The sequence below is a fragment of the Aquarana catesbeiana genome, linkage group LG03, assembly GCF_042186555.1.
Source record: "Aquarana catesbeiana isolate 2022-GZ linkage group LG03, ASM4218655v1, whole genome shotgun sequence".
In the NCBI taxonomy this organism is placed as follows: domain Eukaryota; kingdom Metazoa; phylum Chordata; class Amphibia; order Anura; family Ranidae; genus Aquarana; species Aquarana catesbeiana.
Genome location: NC_133326.1, coordinates 188,004,464 through 188,021,871, shown reverse-complemented (window position 1 = coordinate 188,021,871; position 17,408 = coordinate 188,004,464). Strand labels below are relative to the sequence as shown.

Here is a 17,408-nt window from a genome sequence, read left to right as displayed (position 1 = left end):
AGGATGAAGAACCATTGGGCATCTATACCATCTGAGTATGAGTTTGAACCTTTTCTCTTGGTTTTTAGTGGCTTGAGATGTTTTGTGGGTCATGATGAATCACTTTTGCCAGTCAGAGAGAGATATAGTGGGTTGAAGCTCTGATTCCCGGACCCCGCGGGTAGGGCGAAAGATCTGGAGAGGACGCATGCAGAAGGATAGAGTAGAGTTGGGATACGACATAAGTTTTTGGGGGGGTTCTCCTGTTAGAGCATAGCTTCAAAATCCGTTTGCTTGGCAAGAATTTCTGATGTTGAAGGGAAAGAGCGAATATAGGACACTTGGTTAGGTAAAGGTATCAAAAAAGGATTGGTTGTTGTTAAAGATTGATCTGCTTGGATAACTTGGGCGAGTCTCCTGTGGTCGTGTTTGAGCCAGATTCCAAAGCCTGTTGTATGTAAGGCCGGCGGAAAAGCCAGAGACCCAAAGAATGGGGTCCTGGGTCCTGTAGGTTTAGAGAGGCCCAGGGCAGATGAGACATGGTCCCACATGAGGATTGTCTGGCGAGTAATGTCACTGGGGATAGATGAACCCTTGCGGTAGTATAATTATCAATGTGGAATGTACTGTATGTTCCTTGCTATAGAACATTATTTTTGATCAAGTTATGGGTAAAGTTTCACTTGAACTTTAGGTGGAATAATTGCAGTCATGCAAGATTTTTAAAGTTTTCCAGTTAATATTTTCCCCTTATTTAGATCAGTTGGGACTGTCTGTTGATACCATAAACATGTTATGCATATAATTCTCATGCCTGCCCAGCATAGCCATTTACGCCGTGTGTAGTGACCTGCATTTTTCTGCACCACGTCAGTGCAGGTTACTGCAAGGACTGATAAAAAAGAAAACTTTTCTATGTGCCTTTGTTTACATGTACATTGCAATAAAATGCAATCGGTCTGCATTTTAACACAAAACGTGCAAATGCATGTAAATATAAGCTTAAAAAAAAGTTGTTTTGGGACCTGTCAATTCACAATGGCTGACATAAAAATTAATGGCAATTCGCATAAAAATGTAGTATAATGCAACCCAATGCATATAAAAATTCACATGAGCACGCATGCCTTTTCGATGCGTTGCAGTAAGTTTTTTTTACAAAGGATAAACCGTGCTCTCACAACTCCCACAAAAGAATTATAGTGTCATCAAAACATACAACTAAAGAGTCCATAAGAAAAGTCCAATTAAAGAGCTCAGTGCAAAAAAAATTGGGAAAATACTCAGGCATTGAAAGTGAAACTAAAAACGCTGGTTTGCTTCCCAAACACCAAAAGTGACGTATCGTGGAAAGAACCCTTTTATTACCTTGCCCTGGGAGACCTTCAGAGCAGCCAGGAGGGCTGGTAGTGCCTGCAAGCAGTGTAGCTGGGAGCAATTCTACACAAGGAGAGGATACACTTCTGCATGCAGTTTGCTTCAAGTAAATCCACTAAGGACTGTGTGTATATAGAGGAAGGAAAGCAATCCAGGATCTTTTATATAGAGGAAGGAAGTTGTCCCCTGTTCTTGATTCAAGTTGGGCATCCTATCAATCTCTTCACCCATCCAAGTTGTTACCCCTAAAAAAACAAAACAAAGCCAAGGGACTTGACTTCTTGTGTCTGCTCTGGATGCAAGTGGGGAATGTGTGTTGTCTGGCTGTGCAGGAGAGCCAGTAACCAGCACCCCCTGTGGGGGGTAGTGGCACACAACCACCACTCCGGACCACACCTGTCTTGTGAGTGTGAACGTGATTGGTGATGCAAGAAGCGGTGAGAGAGCAAGTTACACCTCAGCGGCTTTTACTCCTACTGTCATTCTACTGATGACTTATGGAGAAGTATGCACCTGTGATTGCAGCAGATTACCCAGAACTCAAAGTAGGGTTCTGACCTGGGCATCTGTAGTGTTTTACGTATCTCTCTCCAAAGTCCTAAGTCCCGTGTCTTTCTGCTGCTCTGTTCCTGTTATCAGCATGATAACTTCTGACATGTTCTCCGACACAGGTGATAAAAGCAGCTAGAAATTTGTGTCGGAGGTTGTCGGAGCTTGTCTTTTCTCAGCACAGCTCTGTACGTTTCTTCGTTCCTCTGCCTATGTGGAGGGGGGATGTGTGCCTTTCCTCCAATCAGCTCACACACACAGAGTATGCCCAGACTCCTATCCCACTGCTGAATCAGGAAGAAACATTTCTAACACGATGTGCACTTTCTAAAGGGTATAGAAAGCCATCAGATATACATGTAAAACTTATGTAGGGAGATTTGTTTCATCTCTGTGTATCATCTGAGGCTGTTCACTTCACTGGGGATATGTGAGGGCTTATATCCACTTTAGGACACCATTGCAGACTTTGCTGGATAGCATTAGTAGCCTGTCTCACTGATTGATTTCACTGTTGTCTGGAATTGCTATTGCAAAAATATTATATTCTTATCAACGTTTTGCTAATATGATGCATGGTACGAACTTCCATTGTGTATTCTATGTACTGTGAGGGAAAAAAGTATTTGATCCCCTGCTGATTTTGTACATTCGCCCACTGACAAATAATCAGGCCATAATTTTAATGGTAAGTTTATTTTAACAGTGAAAGACAGAATAACAACAAAAATATCCAGAAAACGCATTTCAAAAAAGTTATAAATTGTTTTGCATTTAATTTGTGGACTAAGTATTTGATCCCCTATCAATCAGCAAGATTTCTGGCTCCCAGGTGTTTTCTATACAGGTAACGAGCTGAGATTGGGAGCACTCTCTTAAAGGGAGATCTTCTAATCTCAGCTTGTCACCTAGAGTAAATGGTGATGATATAGCTCCAAAGTGTATCACCAGTCTCAATTTAACCACTTGCCGACCAGCCGCCGCAGTTTTACTGCGGCAGAATGGCACGGCGGCCGGGTGAAACGACATTACCTTACGTCGCTTTTCCTTTTGGCCACTAGGAGCGCCCGCAGCGTGTACCTGGAGCCGATGCGAGTGCCTGGCGGGCGCGATGACCGCTAGGCACACGCGATCGCTCGTGACAGAGTGAGAACCGTAAACACACAAATTCCAGTTCTTTTAGGGGAATAGAGACAGATCGTGTGTTCATACTAAGTATGAACACCGATCTATCATTTCCTCCAGTCAGTCCTATCCCCCCTACAGTTAGAACACACCTAGGAAACACAGTTACCCCCCTTGATCGCCCCATAGTGTTAACCCCCTCGCTGCCAGTGACATTTACACAGTAATCAGTGCATTTTTATAGCACTGATCGCTGTATAATTGTCAGTGGTGCCAAAAATGTGTCAAAAATAACCGATCTGTCCATCGCAATATCGCAGTCCCGATAAAAATCGCTGCCATTACTAGTAAAAAAATAATAAGATGCCATAAATCTATTCCCTATTGTGTAGACACTATAACTTTTGCGCAAACCAATCAATATACGCTTCTTGCGATTTTTTTTTTTTTTTCTTTACCAAAAATATGTAGAAGAATACATATCGGCCTAAACTGAGAAAAATTTTTTTTTTTTTTTTTTTTTTTTTAAATGGGATATTTATTATAGCAAAAAGTAAAAGATATTGTCTTTTTTTTTCAAAATTGTCGCTCTTCTTTTGTTTATAGCGCAAAAAATAAAAACCGCAGAGGTGATCAAATACCACCAAAAGAAAGCTCTATTTGTGGGGAAAAAAGGACCGCAATTTTGTTTGGGAGCCACGTTGCACGACCGTGCAATTGTCAGTTAAATCGATGCAGTGCCGAATATCAAAAAACGCTCTGGTCCTTGGCCAGCCAAATGGTCCGGGGCTGAAGTGGTTAAACCTCTATTTGCTCTATTTGTGGGAAAAAAAGTATGCAAAATTTGTTTGGGTACAACGTCACATGACCGCGCAATTGTCAGTTAAAGCGATGCAGGGCCAAATTGTATAAAAGTGCTCTGGTCAGGAAGGGGGTAAAATCTTCTGGGGCTGAAGTGGTTAAACAAATCCAGACCAGTAATTCAAATCTGAACCTGAAGTTGCCCTTTCAGGAACAGATTTATTTACGTAATTAGAAAAAAATGATTCTGACGCTTTTTCTGACAATTTCATGGTTTAGCTGATGGATTATGCAAAAATAGAGTCGCATAAAGCCTTTTTAAGCCATTAAATCTAATTTGCCTTCAAACAAGATGGATAGTTCATTTTGATTCACTCATCCAGTGATGTGGTCCATGTCCATGGAATTTTAATATTGTCTAAAACTTACCTTGAAAATGTTTAGCAGTAGTAGAACATAGTTAATGGGTGTTTTATATGTGAATGTTCTTTTTTAACATGGATTGGTATTATTTTGTAGATGACACATTAGGCATATAACAATGGTCTGTTTCAATTTTGTTTGTAGTTCTGCTCATTTGGGAGCCGCTTAATGGGACGAGGGTACTATGTGTTTGATAGAAGGTGGGATCGATTTCGGTTTGCGTTAAATTCCATGGTGGAAAAACACTTGAATTCACAGATGTGGAAGTAAGTATGCAGATTATTTTTTTTTTTTTGCGATTTCTTTACTTACCTAACAAAAATGTTAATCTAAAGACATTGATATTCTGTCGTATATGTATCAGTCATAATTGATCACAAGAAGCATGAATGGTCCTAGTGTTTGAATGTGAGATGGTCTCTTGAAGAAAACCAAAAACTACCATCAGGTATAAAGTGCAGGCAACAAGAAAGTGCAGTACTTCTGCTTCACTTAATTACAAGGTTGTTCTGGCAGGCCATTCACTGACTGGTTGGGTAGTGTTGTAGTTTACATGCTACCAGGGGCGGACTGACCCATCGGGCACTCGGGCACTGCCCGAGGGTCCAGGCCATTAGGGGGCTCATGATAGGCTCTGCATCTGCAATACACGCAGGGAAGCAGCTGTATTAATCTCTCTCACAGCGTGCTGCTCCTTGCTGGCCCCTCCTTCCCTCCTGTTCATCCCAGGTGCATGTAAATGACATCGCCTGGGACGGACTAGAAGAGAGGAGGTGGCGGCGCGCTGTGCACTTTTTTTTACTGGATTCTGAAGGCACCATGGCCGGCATCGCGGGAACCGGCAGCGGCCGTAACAGACGTAGGGGATTCAGGCCCCCAACAGGACCGCAGGAGGCCCCATGATACTCTCCTGGTCCCCCCCCACGGTGTCCCCCCTACCCCCACGGTGTCCCCCTGTGTCCTCCTCCCCCCCACGGTGTCCCCCTGTGTCCTCCCCCCCCCCGCAGTGTCCCCCTGTGTCCTCCTCCCCCCCGCGGTGTCCCCCTGTGTCCTCCTCCCCCCCGCGGTGTCCCCCTGTGTCCTCCTCCCCCCCCACGGTGTCCCCCTGTGTCCTCCTCCCCCCACGGTGTCCCCCTGTGTCCTCCTCCCCCCCTGCGGTGTCCCCCTGTGTCCTCCTCCCCCACGCGGTGTCCCCCTGTGTCCTCCCTCCTCCCCCCCGCGGTGTCCCCCTGTGTCCTCCTCCGCCCCACGGTGTCCCCCTGCGTCCTCCTCCCCCCCCGCGGTGTCCCCCTGCGTCCTCCTCCCCCCCGCGGTGTCCCCCTGTGTCCTCCTCCCCCCCGCGGTGACCCCCTGTGTCGTCCTCCCCCCCACGGTGTTCCCCTGTGTAGTCCTCCCCCCCACGGTGTTCCCCTGTGTAGTCCTCCCCCCCACGGTGTTCCCCTGTGTAGTCCTCCCCCCCCCACGGTGTTCCCCTGTGTCCTCCCCCCCCCCCCCGCGGTGTCCCCCTGTGTCCTCCTCCCCCCCGCGGTGTCCCCCTGTGTCCTCCTCCCCCTCGCGGTGTCCCCCTGTGTCCTCCTCCCCCTCGCGGTGTCCCCCTGTGTCCTCCTCCCCCCCGCGGTGTCCTCCTCCCCCCCGCGGTGTCCCCCTGCGTCCTCCCCCCCCCCGCGGTGTCCCCCTGTGTCCCCCCCCCCCCGCGGTGTCCCCCTGTGTCCTCCTCCCCCCCGCGGTGACCCCCTGTGTAGTCCTCCCCCCCACAGTGTTCCCCTGTGTAGTCCTCCCCCCCACGGTGTTCCCCTGTGTAGTCCTCCCCCCCACGGTGTTCCCCTGTGTAGTCCTCCCCCCCCACGGTGTTCCCCTGTGTCCTCCCCCCCCACGGTGTTCCCCTGTGTCCTCCCCCCCCACGGTGTTCCCCTGTGTCCTCCCCCCCCACGGTGTTCCCCTGTGTCCTCCCCCCCCCGGTGTTCCCCTGTGTCCCCCCCCCCACGGTGTTCCCCTGTGTCCTCCCCCCCCCCCCACGGTGTTCCCCTGTGTCCTCCCCCCCCCCCACGGTGTTCCCCTGTGTCCTCCCCCCCCCCCCACGGTGTTCCCCTGTGTCCTCCTCCTCCCCCCCACGGTGTTCCCCTGTGTCCTCCTCCTCCCCCCCACGGTGTTCCCCTGTGTCCTCCTCCTCCCCCCCACGGTGTTCCCCTGTGTCCTCCTCCTCCCCCCCACGGTGTTCCCCTGTGTCCTCCTCCTCCCCCCCACGGTGTTCCCCTGTGTCCTCCTCCTCCCCCCACGGTGTTCCCCTGTGTCCTCCCCCCCCCCCCCACGGTGTTCCCCTGTGTCCTCCTCCCCCCCCCACGGTGTTCTCCTGTGTCCTCCCCCCCCCCCACGGTGTTCTCCTGTGTCCTCCTCCCCCCCCCACGGTGTTCCCCTGTGTCGTCCTCCTCCCCCACGGTGTTCCCCTGTGTCGTCCTCCTCCCCCACGGTGTTCCCCTGTGTCGTCCTCCTCCCCCACGGTGTTCCCCTGTGTCGTCCTCCTCCCCCACGGTGTTCCCCTGTGTCGTCCTCCTCCCCCACGGTGTTCCCCTGTGTCGTCCTCCTCCCCCACGGTGTTCCCCTGTGTCGTCCTCCTCCCCCACGGTGTTCCCCTGTGTCGTCCTCCTCCCCCAAGGTGTTCCCCTGTGTCGTCCCCCTCCCCCACGGTGTTCCCGTGTCCTCCTCCCCCACGGTGTTCCCCTGTGTCGTCCTCCTCCCCCACGGTGTTCCCCTGTGTCATCCTCCTCCCCCACGGTGTTCCCCTGTGTCGTCCTCCCCCACGGTGTTCCCCTGTGTCCTCCTCCCCCACGGTGTTCCCCTGTGTCCTCCTCCCCCACGGTGTTCCCCTGTGTCCTCCTCCCCCACGGTGTTCCCCTGTGTCCTCCTCCCCCACGATGTTCCCCTGTGTCCTCCTTCCCCCTCCCCCACGGTCTTCCCTTGTGTCTCTCCCCCTCCACGGTCTTCCCTTGTGTCTCTCCCCCCCACGGTCTTCCCTTGTGTCTCTCCCCCCCACGGTCTTCCCTTGTGTCTCCCCCCCCACGGTCTTCCCTTGTGTCTCTCCCCCCCACGGTCTTCCCTTGTGTCTCTCCCCCCCACGGTCTTCCCTTGTGTCTCTCCCCCCCACGGTCTTCCCTTGTGTCTCTCCCCCCCACGGTCTTCCCTTGTGTCTCTCCCCCCCACGGTCTTCCCTTGTGTCTCTCCCCCCCACGGTCTTCCCTTGTGTCTCTCCCCCCCACGGTCTTCCCTTGTGTCTCTCCCCCCCACGGTCTTCCCTTGTGTCTCTCCCCCCCACGGTCTTCCCTTGTGTCTCTCCCCCACCACGGTCTTCCCTTGTGTCTCTCCCCCACCACGGTCTTCCCTTGTGTCTCTCCCCCCCACGGTCTTCCCTTGTGTCTCTCCCCCCCCACGGTCTTTCCTTGTGTCTCTCCCCCCCACGGTCTTCCCTTGTGTCTCTACCCCCTCACGGTCTTCCCCTGTGACTTCCCCCCCCACACACGGTCTTCCCCTGTGTCTCTTCCCCCCACGGTCTTCCCCTGTGTCTCTCCCCCCCCCCACGGTCTTCCCCTGTGTCTCTCCCCCCCCCCACGGTCTTCCCCTGTGTGTCTCCCCCCCCCCACGGTCTTCCCCTGTGTCTCTCCCCCCCCACGGTCTTCCCCTGTGTCTCTTCCCCCCCCCACGGTCTTCCCCTGTGTCTCTCCCCCCCCCCACGGTCTTCCCCTGTGTCTCTCCCCCCCCCCCCACGGTCTTCCCCTGTGTCTCTCCCCCCCCCACGGTCTTCCCCTGTGTCTCCCCCCCCACGGTCTTCCCCTGTGTCTCCCCCCCCCACGGTCTTCCCCTGTGTCTCTCCCCCCCACGGTCTTCCCCTGTGTCTCTCCCCCCCCACGGTCTTCCCCTGTGTCTCTCCCCCCCCCACGGTCTTCCCCTGTGTCTCTCCCCCCCCACGGTCTTCCCCTGTGTCTCTCCCCCCCCCACGGTCTTCCCCTGTGTCTCTCCCCCCCCCACGGTCTTCCCCTGTGTCTCTCCCCCCCCCACGGTCTTCCCCTGTGTCTCTCCCCCCCCCCCCCACGGTCTTCCCCTGTGTCTCCCCCCCCCCACGGTCTTCCCCTGTGTCTCTCCCCCCCCCCACGGTCTTCCCCTGTGTCTCTCCCCCCCCCCACGGTCTTCCCCTGTGTCTCTCCCCCCCCCCACGGTCTTCCCCTGTGTCTCTCCCCCCCCACGGTCTTCCCCTGTGTCTCTCCCCCCCCCCCACGGTCTTCCCCTGTGTCTCTCCCCCCCCCCACGGTCTTCCCCTGTGTCTCTCCCCCCCCCCACGGTCTTCCCCTGTGTCTCTCCCCCCCCCCCACGGTCTTCCCCTGTGTCTCTCCCCCCCCCCCACGGTCTTCCCCTGTGTCTCTCCCCCCCCAACGGTGTTCCCCTGTGTCCTCCCTGACCCCCACATGGTGTTCCCCTGTGTCCCCCCCCCAACGGTGTTTCCCTGTGTCGTCGCCCCCCCCCCCCACGGTGTTCCCCTGTGTCGTCGCCCCCCCCCCTCCCCCCACGGTGTTCCCCTGTGTCGTCGCCCCCCCCCCACGGTGTTCCCCTGTGTCCCCCCCCCCCACGGTGTTCCCCTGTGTCCTCCCCCCCCCCACGGTGTTCCCCTGTGTCCCCCCCCCCCCCCCACGGTGTTCCCCTGTGTCCTCTTCCCCCCCACGGTGTTCCCCTGTGTCCTCTTCCCCCCACGGTGTTCCCCTGTGTCCTCTTCCCCCCCACGGTGTTCCCCTGTGTCCTCTTCCCCCCCACGGTGTTCCCCTGTGTCCTCTTCCCCCCCACGGTGTTCCCCTGTGTCCTCTTCCCCCCCACGGTGTTCCCCTGTGTCCTCTTCCCCCCCACGGTGTTCCCCTGTGTCCTCTTCCCCCCCACGGTGTTCCCCTGTGTCCTCTTCCCCCCCACGGTGTTCCCCTGTGTCCTCTTCCCCCCCACGGTGTTCCCCTGTGTCCTCTTCCCCCCCACGGTGTTCCCCTGTGTCCTCTTCCCCCCCACGGTGTTCCCCTGTGTCCTCTTCCCCCCCACGGTGTTCCCCTGTGTCCTCTTCCCCCCCACGGTGTTCCCCTGTGTCCTCTTCCCCCCCACGGTGTTCCCCTGTGTCCTCTTCCCCCCCACGGTGTTCCCCTGTGTCCTCTTCCCCCCCACGGTGTTCCCCTGTGTCCTCTTCCCCCCCACGGTGTTCCCCTGTGTCCTCTTCCCCCCCACGGTGTTCCCCTGTGTCCTCCTCCCCCCTCCCCCATGGTGTTCCCCTGTGTCTTTCGACACCCCCCCCCCTCCACGGTCTTCCCTTGTGTCTCTCCCCCCCACGGTCTTCCCTTGTGTCTCTCCCCCCTCACGGTCTTCCCCTGTGACTCCCCCCCCCCCCCACGGTCTTCCCCTGTGTCTCTCCCCCCCCCCACGGTCTTCCCCTGTGTCTCTCCCCCCCCCCCACGGTCTTCCCCTGTGTCTCTCCCCCCCCCCCACGGTCTTCCCCTGTGTCTCTCCCCCCCCCACGGTCTTCCCCTGTGTCTCCCCCCCCCCACGGTCTTCCCCTGTGTCTCTCCCCCCCCCCACGGTCTTCCCCTGTGTCTCTCCCCCCCCCACGGTCTTCCCCTGTGTCTCTCCCCCCCCCCACGGTCTACCCCTGTGTCTCTCCCCCCCCCACGGTCTTCCCCTGTGTCTCCCCCCCTCCCCACGGTCTTCCCCTGTGTCTCCCCCCCCCCACGGTCTTCCCCTGTTTTTCTCTCCCCCCCCACGGTCTTCCCCTGTGTTTCTCTCCCCCCCCACGGTCTTCCCCTGTGTTTCTCTCCCCCCCCCACGGTCTTCCCCTGTGTCTCCCCCCCCCCACGGTCTTCCCCTGTGTCCCCCCCCCACGGTCTTCCCCTGTGTCTCCCCCCCCCACGGTCTTCCCCTGTGTCTCCCCCCCCCCACGGTCTTCCTCTGTGTCTCTCCCCCCCCCCCACGGTCTTCCTCTGTGTCTCTCCCCCCCCCCCCACGGTCTTCCTCTGTGTCTCTCTCCCCCCCCCACGGTCTTCCTCTGTGTCTCTCTCCCCCCCCACCGGTCTTCCCCTGTGTCCTCCTCCCCCACGGTGTTTCCCTGCGTCCTCCTCCCCCACGGTGTTCCCCTGTGTCCTCCTCCCCCCTCCCCCATGGTGTTCCCCTGTGTCTTTCGACACCCCCCCCCCCTCCACGGTCTTCCTTGTGTCTCTCCCCCCCACGGTCTTCCCTTGTGTCTCTCCCCCCTCACGGTCTTCCCCTGTGACTTCCCCCCCCCCCCCACGGTCTTCCCCTGTGTCTCTCCCCCCCCCACACGGTCTTCCCCTGTGTCTCTCCCCCCCCCCCCCACGGTCTTCCCCTGTGTCTCTCCCCCCCCCCCCCACGGTCTTCCCCTGTGTCTCTCCCCCCCCCACGGTCTTCCCTGTGTCTCTCCCCCCCCCCCACGGTCTTCCCCTGTGTCTCCCCCCCCCCCCACGGTCTTCCCCTGTGTCTCTCCCCCCCCCACGGTCTTCCCCTGTGTCTCCCCCCCCCCACGTTCTTCCCCTGTGTCTCTCCCCCCCCCCCACGGTCTTCCCCTGTCTCCCCCCCCCCCCACGGTCTTCCCCTGTGTCTCCCCCCCCCCCACGGTCTTCCCCTGTTTTTCTCTCCCCCCCCACGGTCTTCCCCTGTGTCTCCCCCCCCCCCCACGGTCTTCCCCTGTGTCTCCCCCCCCCCACGGTCTTCCCCTGTGTCTCCCCCCCCCCCCACGGTCTTCCTCTGTGTCTCTCCCCCCCCCCACGGTCTTCCTCTGTGTCTCTCTCCCCCCCCCACGGTCTTCCTCTGTGTCTCTCTCCCCCCCCACGGTCTTCCCTGTGTCTCTCCCCCCCAACGGTGTTCCCCTGTGTCGTCGCCCCCCCCCCTCTCCACGGTGTTCCCCTGTGTCGTCGCCCCCCCCCCCTCCACGGTGTTCCCCTGTGTCGTCGCCCCCCCCCCACGGTGTTCCCCTGTGTCGTCGCCCCCCCCCCACGGTGTTCCCCTGTGTCGTCGCCCCCCCCCCCACGGTGTTCCCCTGTGTCGTCGCCCCCCCCACGGTGTTCCCCTGTGTCGTCGCCCCCCCCCATGGTGTTCCCCTGTGTCGTCGCCCCCCCCCCCCCAGGTGTTCCCCTGTGTCGTCCCCCCCCCCCACGGTGTTCCCCTGTGTCGTCCCCCCCCTACGGTGTTCCCCTGTGTCGTCCCCCCCCCCATGGTGTTCCCCTGTGTCGTCGCCCCCCCCACGGTGTTCCCCTGTGTCGTCGCCCCCCCCCCCACGGTGTTCCCCTGTGTCGCCCCCCCCCCCACGGTGTTCCCCTGTGTCGTCCCCCCCCCCACGGTATTCCCCTGTGTCGTCGCCCCCCCCCCCACGGTGTTCCCCTGTGTCGTCCCCCCCCCCCACGGTGTTCCCCTGTGTCGTCCCCCCCCCCCACGGTGTTCCCCTGTGTCGTCCCCCCCCCCCCCACGGTGTTCCCCTGTGTCGTCCCCCCCCCCCACGGTGTTCCCCTGTGTCGTCCCCCCCCACGGTGTTCCCCTGTGTCGTCCCCCCCCCCACGGTGTTCCCCTGTGTCGTCCCCCCCCCCCACGGTGTTCCCCTGTGTCGTCCCCACCCCCCACGGTGTTCCCCTGTGTCCTCCCCTCCCCACGGTGTTCCCCTGTGTCCTCCCCTCCCCACGGTGTTCCCCTGTGTCCTCCCCTCCCCACGGTGTTCCCCTGTGTCCTCCCCTCCCCACGGTGTTCCCCTGTGTCCTCCCCTCCCCACGGTGTTCCCCTGTGTCCTCCCCTCCCACGGTGTTCCCCTGTGTCCCCCCCCCCCACCCCACGGTGTTCCCCCCGTGTCCTCCCCCTCCTCTTTACCACCTGACTACAGCGGCCATGGCTGTAGACATGTTGCAACAGGAATTGTACACCCTGTCACACTTAACAGGTATATCGCCTGCCAAACACCTTGCAACCTTGTGCAGCACAGCGACCAATGGGCTAAAGCAGGCAGTGAGGAGGCATTTTATCGCCTTTTCACCACCTGCTTTAACCCCTTGGATCCCACACTAGCATGCATTTAACACAGTTGCAGGGTGTTTGCAGAGCGGCTCCATTCACTTGAATGGGTCATGCTTGGCGGGCTTCACCTGGTAAGTGTGACAGGGTGTATAATTAAGGCTGTGACTGCAACATGTATACGCCAGTGGGAGGATTTGGTGGGTGGCCAGTGGGTGGGCCCTGGGGAATGTTGGTGGTCAGACCTGGGGGGGCCAGGTCTAAGGCTGTGTAAAGGGGCCCCAAAATTTCTGATGGCTTCCCTGAGAGACACTGTGCTGAGTCTGGAGGATCCCAGTGCTCTGCTGTGTGCCCTGTGGGTTCTGCTTTGTGCCCTATTTGCCCTGTGATGTGCCCTGCTGTGTACCCCCTGATGTGCCATACTGTGCCCCATGCCCCGCTGTGTGCCCTGCTATGTGCCCCATGCTTTGCTGTGTACCACCTGATGTGACCTACTGTGTGCCCTGTGATGTGCTTTACTGTGTGCCCCATGCCCTGTGATGTGCTGTGTAATCCCTGCTGTGCCCCATGCTCTGCTGTGTACCCCCTGATGTGTCCTACTGTGTGCCCCATGCCTTGTGATGTGCCCTACTGTGTACCTAATGTGCCCTGTGACCCATGATGTTCCTTACTGTGTGCCCTGTGATGGGGCCTTACTGTTCGCCCTATGCCCTGTGATGTGCTCTGTGCCCTGCTGTGTATTCCCTGATGTGCCCTGTGCTTTGCTGTGTACCCCCTGATGTACCCTACTGTGTGCCCCATGCCCTTTGATGTGCCCTGCTGTGTACTGCTTAATGTGCCCTGTTCCCAATTATGTGCCCTGGGATGTGCCCTACTGTGTGTCCTGTGCTCTGCTGTGTGCCCTACTATGTGGCACATGCCCTGCGATGTGCCCTACTGTGTGCCCAGCTGTTACCCCATGATGTTCCTACTGTGTGGCCCATGCCCTGCTGTGTACCCTCTGATGTGCCCTGTGCCCCCTGTGATGCACCATGCTGTGCTCAATAATGTGCCCTGCTATGTACACTATAATAAACCCTGCTGTGTGCCCCCTGATGTGCCCTATGCCCTGTGATCTGCTCAGTGCCCTGCTGTGTACCCCCTGATGTGCCCTGGTGTGCGCATCATGCCCTGTGATGTGCCCTGCTGTGTGGCCCATGCCCTGTTTTGTGCCCTGCTCTGTGCCCCTTGATGTGCCCTGTGCCCCATGATGTGCCCTGGTGTGCGCCTCATGCCCTGTGATGTGCCCCGCTGTGTGCCATGTGATTTATGTAGGTGGGGCTTTGTGTAGGTGTGGCTTACGTGTGGGCGGGGACACAGGGGGCCCCATTATCTTCTATTGCCCGGGGGCCCCATGAGTTGTCAGTCCGCCCCTGCATGCTACCTAGTATTTTAACACTATAATGGGCTGCCTTACAGGCCAATAACAATGAGAGGTAAGCGTCGGGCACTGTCGAGAAGTGCTGCAACTTCAGGGTAAAGTGACAGTCTTCTTGCTAACCTAACTATTGACCCACTTATACTCACCACCTCTATATTTCCGTATCATGCCATTCCTCCAGGAGTCAAAACCTGTGTGAGCAACATGTTGATGACCTTATCCTCATCAGTTGGCAATGTTTGGGCCAGGCAATAATGTGCTCATATCTGAGCACTGCATCCTGGGAGTACGCATGTCCCCCATGCAAGGTAGCACTGGATACGTCAGTACTGTGTCCTAATTTTTATAGGTAAAGTTGATCCAAGGAATATCCAATTACCTCTTGGAGGATCAGGAAGGATTTTTTTTCTCCCGCTGGAGCAAATTGGATCATGCTTTGCTGGGGGTTTTTTTTGTCTTCCTCTGGATCAACTGTGGGTATAGAATTGTGTATATAAGATTGTATGAATCCCCCCCCCCCTTTATTGGTTGAACTAGATGGACTTGTGTCTTTTTTTCAACCAGACTAAATATGTAACTATATGTGACCTGTAGTGACATAGGGGCTGGTAGAACAAAAATACAGGACTCAGGGGATCAGGAATCTAGATGTGTGTCTAATTAAAAGGATCCCCAGGGGACTGTAGCTTTACAAGGGATTAAGGACTGGCAGTGTGAGACGATAAATAGGTAAGTATAATATTTCATCTTTAGAGGCAAATTTTTTTTTCTACATTTTAATTTGTTGATAGTGTCACTTTAAAACGAAGCTTCGCCCAAAAGGGGGCGTTCCACTTGTCTGCCTTCTCCCCCCACTCCTCTTTAAGTTTTCCTACTTGTTTTTTTTTTGGAGGGGGAGCAGGTACTTGGTTTTGACAGGTACACGCTCTCTCTTCAGGGCGGATCACCGCGGAAGTTTGTCCCCTTCCTTCCCCCAGAGCCCTCTAGGACACATCAAAGGTCCCAGAAAGCTGCAGAACCATTCACAAAGCACGGCTTGCACATGAGCATTGGGAAGCCAGCTGTGAAGCCACAAGCAGTCACAGCCGGCTTCCCAAAGTAAACATGCGGTGCCTGGATCCAAAAGAGGCTGAAGATTAAACTCGGCTGAGGACAGCACTGGATCCTTGGATAGGTAAGTGTCCTATTATTAAAAGTTAGCAGCTACAGTATTTGTAGCTGATGATTTTCAATTTTTTTTAGCCTTTTTTTTCCACTGTTTCACCCGGTGATCCGGCCAGTAACACACCTTTTGTAGTAGAGTGCCCACTGGATAAAGGAGCAACAGAGACATCTTTGGACAGTAACATTGTCAGTCTGGGGGAAGGGTAGTGTTAGATGTACTATAAGATTTAGATACACTAACAAATTGAAGCCAAAGCCAGCTAACACTTTTTAAGCAGTTACAGCAACAGTTTTGTTATTTTGTGAGAGAAAGGTTTTACATAAATGAATACATTCTGACCATTGTAAACACCCCTGTTGGTGTTACATGGATTTTTCAACTCTCTAACTGCTATATCCGCAGGATAGTGTGTTGTGTTGAAAATAAACAGACTTACTGGCTAGCTCACCAAGTGAAAATAAAAGAAGAAAAGCCTAAAATAGAAAACCAATGCAACTAAGACATCTAAAAGTTGTTGAGCTGCAATAAAATAATTGTTTGCTTTTAGGGTTAATGGCACTTTAGGTTCGCGTCAATGTAAACTAATTTAATTTAAATTTGACAAAAACCATTATAATATGCATATAACTTACAATATGGATATCTATGACAGTGCAACCTTGGTATCCATTGTGGGTAATTGGTATATTAACTATGCATAAATGATTAAGCTGTAAATCTTTTTTCTTGTTTTCTTCAAAGAAAAATTCCTCCAGCTGCGGATAGTCCAATGCCTTCTCCAGCAGCACATATTGGCAGTCCTTTTCCTGCATCTGTTCTGCAGCCCTTCAGCAGCCCAAGTTCAGTGTACCTACCCTCCCCACCCACTAATTCCAGAACCACCTCCCCTTATATCTTGTCCAGTACATCCTTTGTTTCATCGTCTGACACAAACTTTGTTGCGTCACACACCACAGCATTCCCCCATGTCACGACAACGCTAAATATCATGGACTCCACTTTCAAAGCCCCTTCTGCCATTTCCCCTGTGCCAACCACCAGCCCGTCACACAAACCGTCAAAATCAAAACCAGGCAAATCATCAAAAGCAAAAGACCTGTCTTCACGGAGTGATGAGCCTTCAAGTAACAAAAAGAAAAAGCCTCAGACGCCTTCTTCCACCTCTTCTTCATCATTACCTTTGCAGACGTCATCCTCATCCACGTTTTCAGGGTCCCACAAGAAAAACTGCGTATTGAACTCTAATGCGACAATAAACTCTTATCAGGCGACTTCTTCCTTTAATAGTGTGTCCGTGCACAATGCAAACAATGGAACAAGCCCAATTAGTGCCAAACTGGAATCACCAGGAAGGACTTCTTTATCTAGTAGCTCAACAGACTCCATAAAACACATGAGTATGGTTGTTAGCAGTATTGACTCAAGCCTGTCAGTGTCTTCCCTTGTACATCACCCTGGGGAGCATACACTGGCAGTTCACAATGCAGTATCCTCGCTGCCTCTTCCCTTTGAAAAATCAGAGGGTAAAAAGCGTAAAAACTCAAGTGCAAGCAGTAAGGCCTGCAAAATCACTAAAATGCCTGGTATGAACAGTGTTCATAAAAAGAGCACCACCAACCTTATATCTCCTGTGCCAGATCCACCAAACAGCTCCATGTCAAGACAGGTAAGTTAATAGACACTTTTTTTGAAAGGAAAAACCTATGCAAGTTACACACCTATATGGTATTTAATGACTGTCACTGTCTAACCATATTGAAGAATATTTGACCATTTTCTCCTTCAGCAATAATGTTTAAAAACTAGACTAAACCAGTTGCAAATTCAGTATTAAATAGGTAATGATTTAATAATAATGTCTTTTTATTGCCTGAACACACCAAATAATCACATAAAGATTCTCTACATAAGAAGCATTAATTAAGAAAAAGCCAGAAAAAAAACTAACTTTCATTAAATTACATTGAATTTACCCTGGTTTACTCTTGATTCAAAAATGTCATTTACGATGATTGAGAGACAATGTCTTGACTGAGGAATCTTACATGTTGCATCATTATAATTCAATTATGCTCCTTTAGGAAAAAAACTGTATGATGGTGGTATATATTTTTAATCAATTAATTATTTTATTATTGTACATTGAAAACTGTTGCAGAATGACCGAGTTATTGTCTAGATCAGTGTTTCACAACCTTTTTTTTGTCATGGTGCCCTTTAAAAGTATTTTCAGTTTTGAGGCACCCCAGCTTAGGGCTAGGACCTAAATTAACGAGTGTTGGGGAATGCGCACAAAATTGTGCACATTCCTTACACACAAACATGCTGCTTTTTAGCAGATGCATGGGGGTGCCATTAATTCTTAATGGCACCACAACGCATTGGCAAATGCAGCACATTTTAATGTGCACCAAACTGCATAGTACCAGTTCAATGTGGTGAGATGGAGCATGGATAGATTTTGAGAGGAGTGGCAGTCCTTGTCGCTATTGTGAACGAGCCCTAAAAAAGCATTTCTCATTGTACAGGATTAAGTGTCAGGAA

At 54.2% G+C, this 17,408-nt stretch overlaps 1 protein-coding gene across 5 annotated transcripts in view; it reads left to right on the top strand.

Moving 5' to 3' along the window:
* ATXN7L1 (ataxin 7 like 1) overlaps positions 1 to 17,408 on the top strand; it is a 208,627-nt gene that overhangs the window by 164,457 nt on the left and 26,762 nt on the right. For all 5 annotated transcript variants that reach the window (XR_012242831.1, XM_073619654.1, XM_073619651.1 and 2 more), the window contains 2 exons: positions 4,399 to 4,520; positions 15,606 to 16,530. Coding sequence is in view for 4 of the 5 variants with exons in the window: in XM_073619654.1 (XP_073475755.1) it covers positions 4,399 to 4,520; positions 15,606 to 16,530 (1,047 nt within the window). In the remaining variant the exon portion in view is untranslated. The remainder of the gene's footprint in view (positions 1 to 4,398; positions 4,521 to 15,605; positions 16,531 to 17,408) is intronic.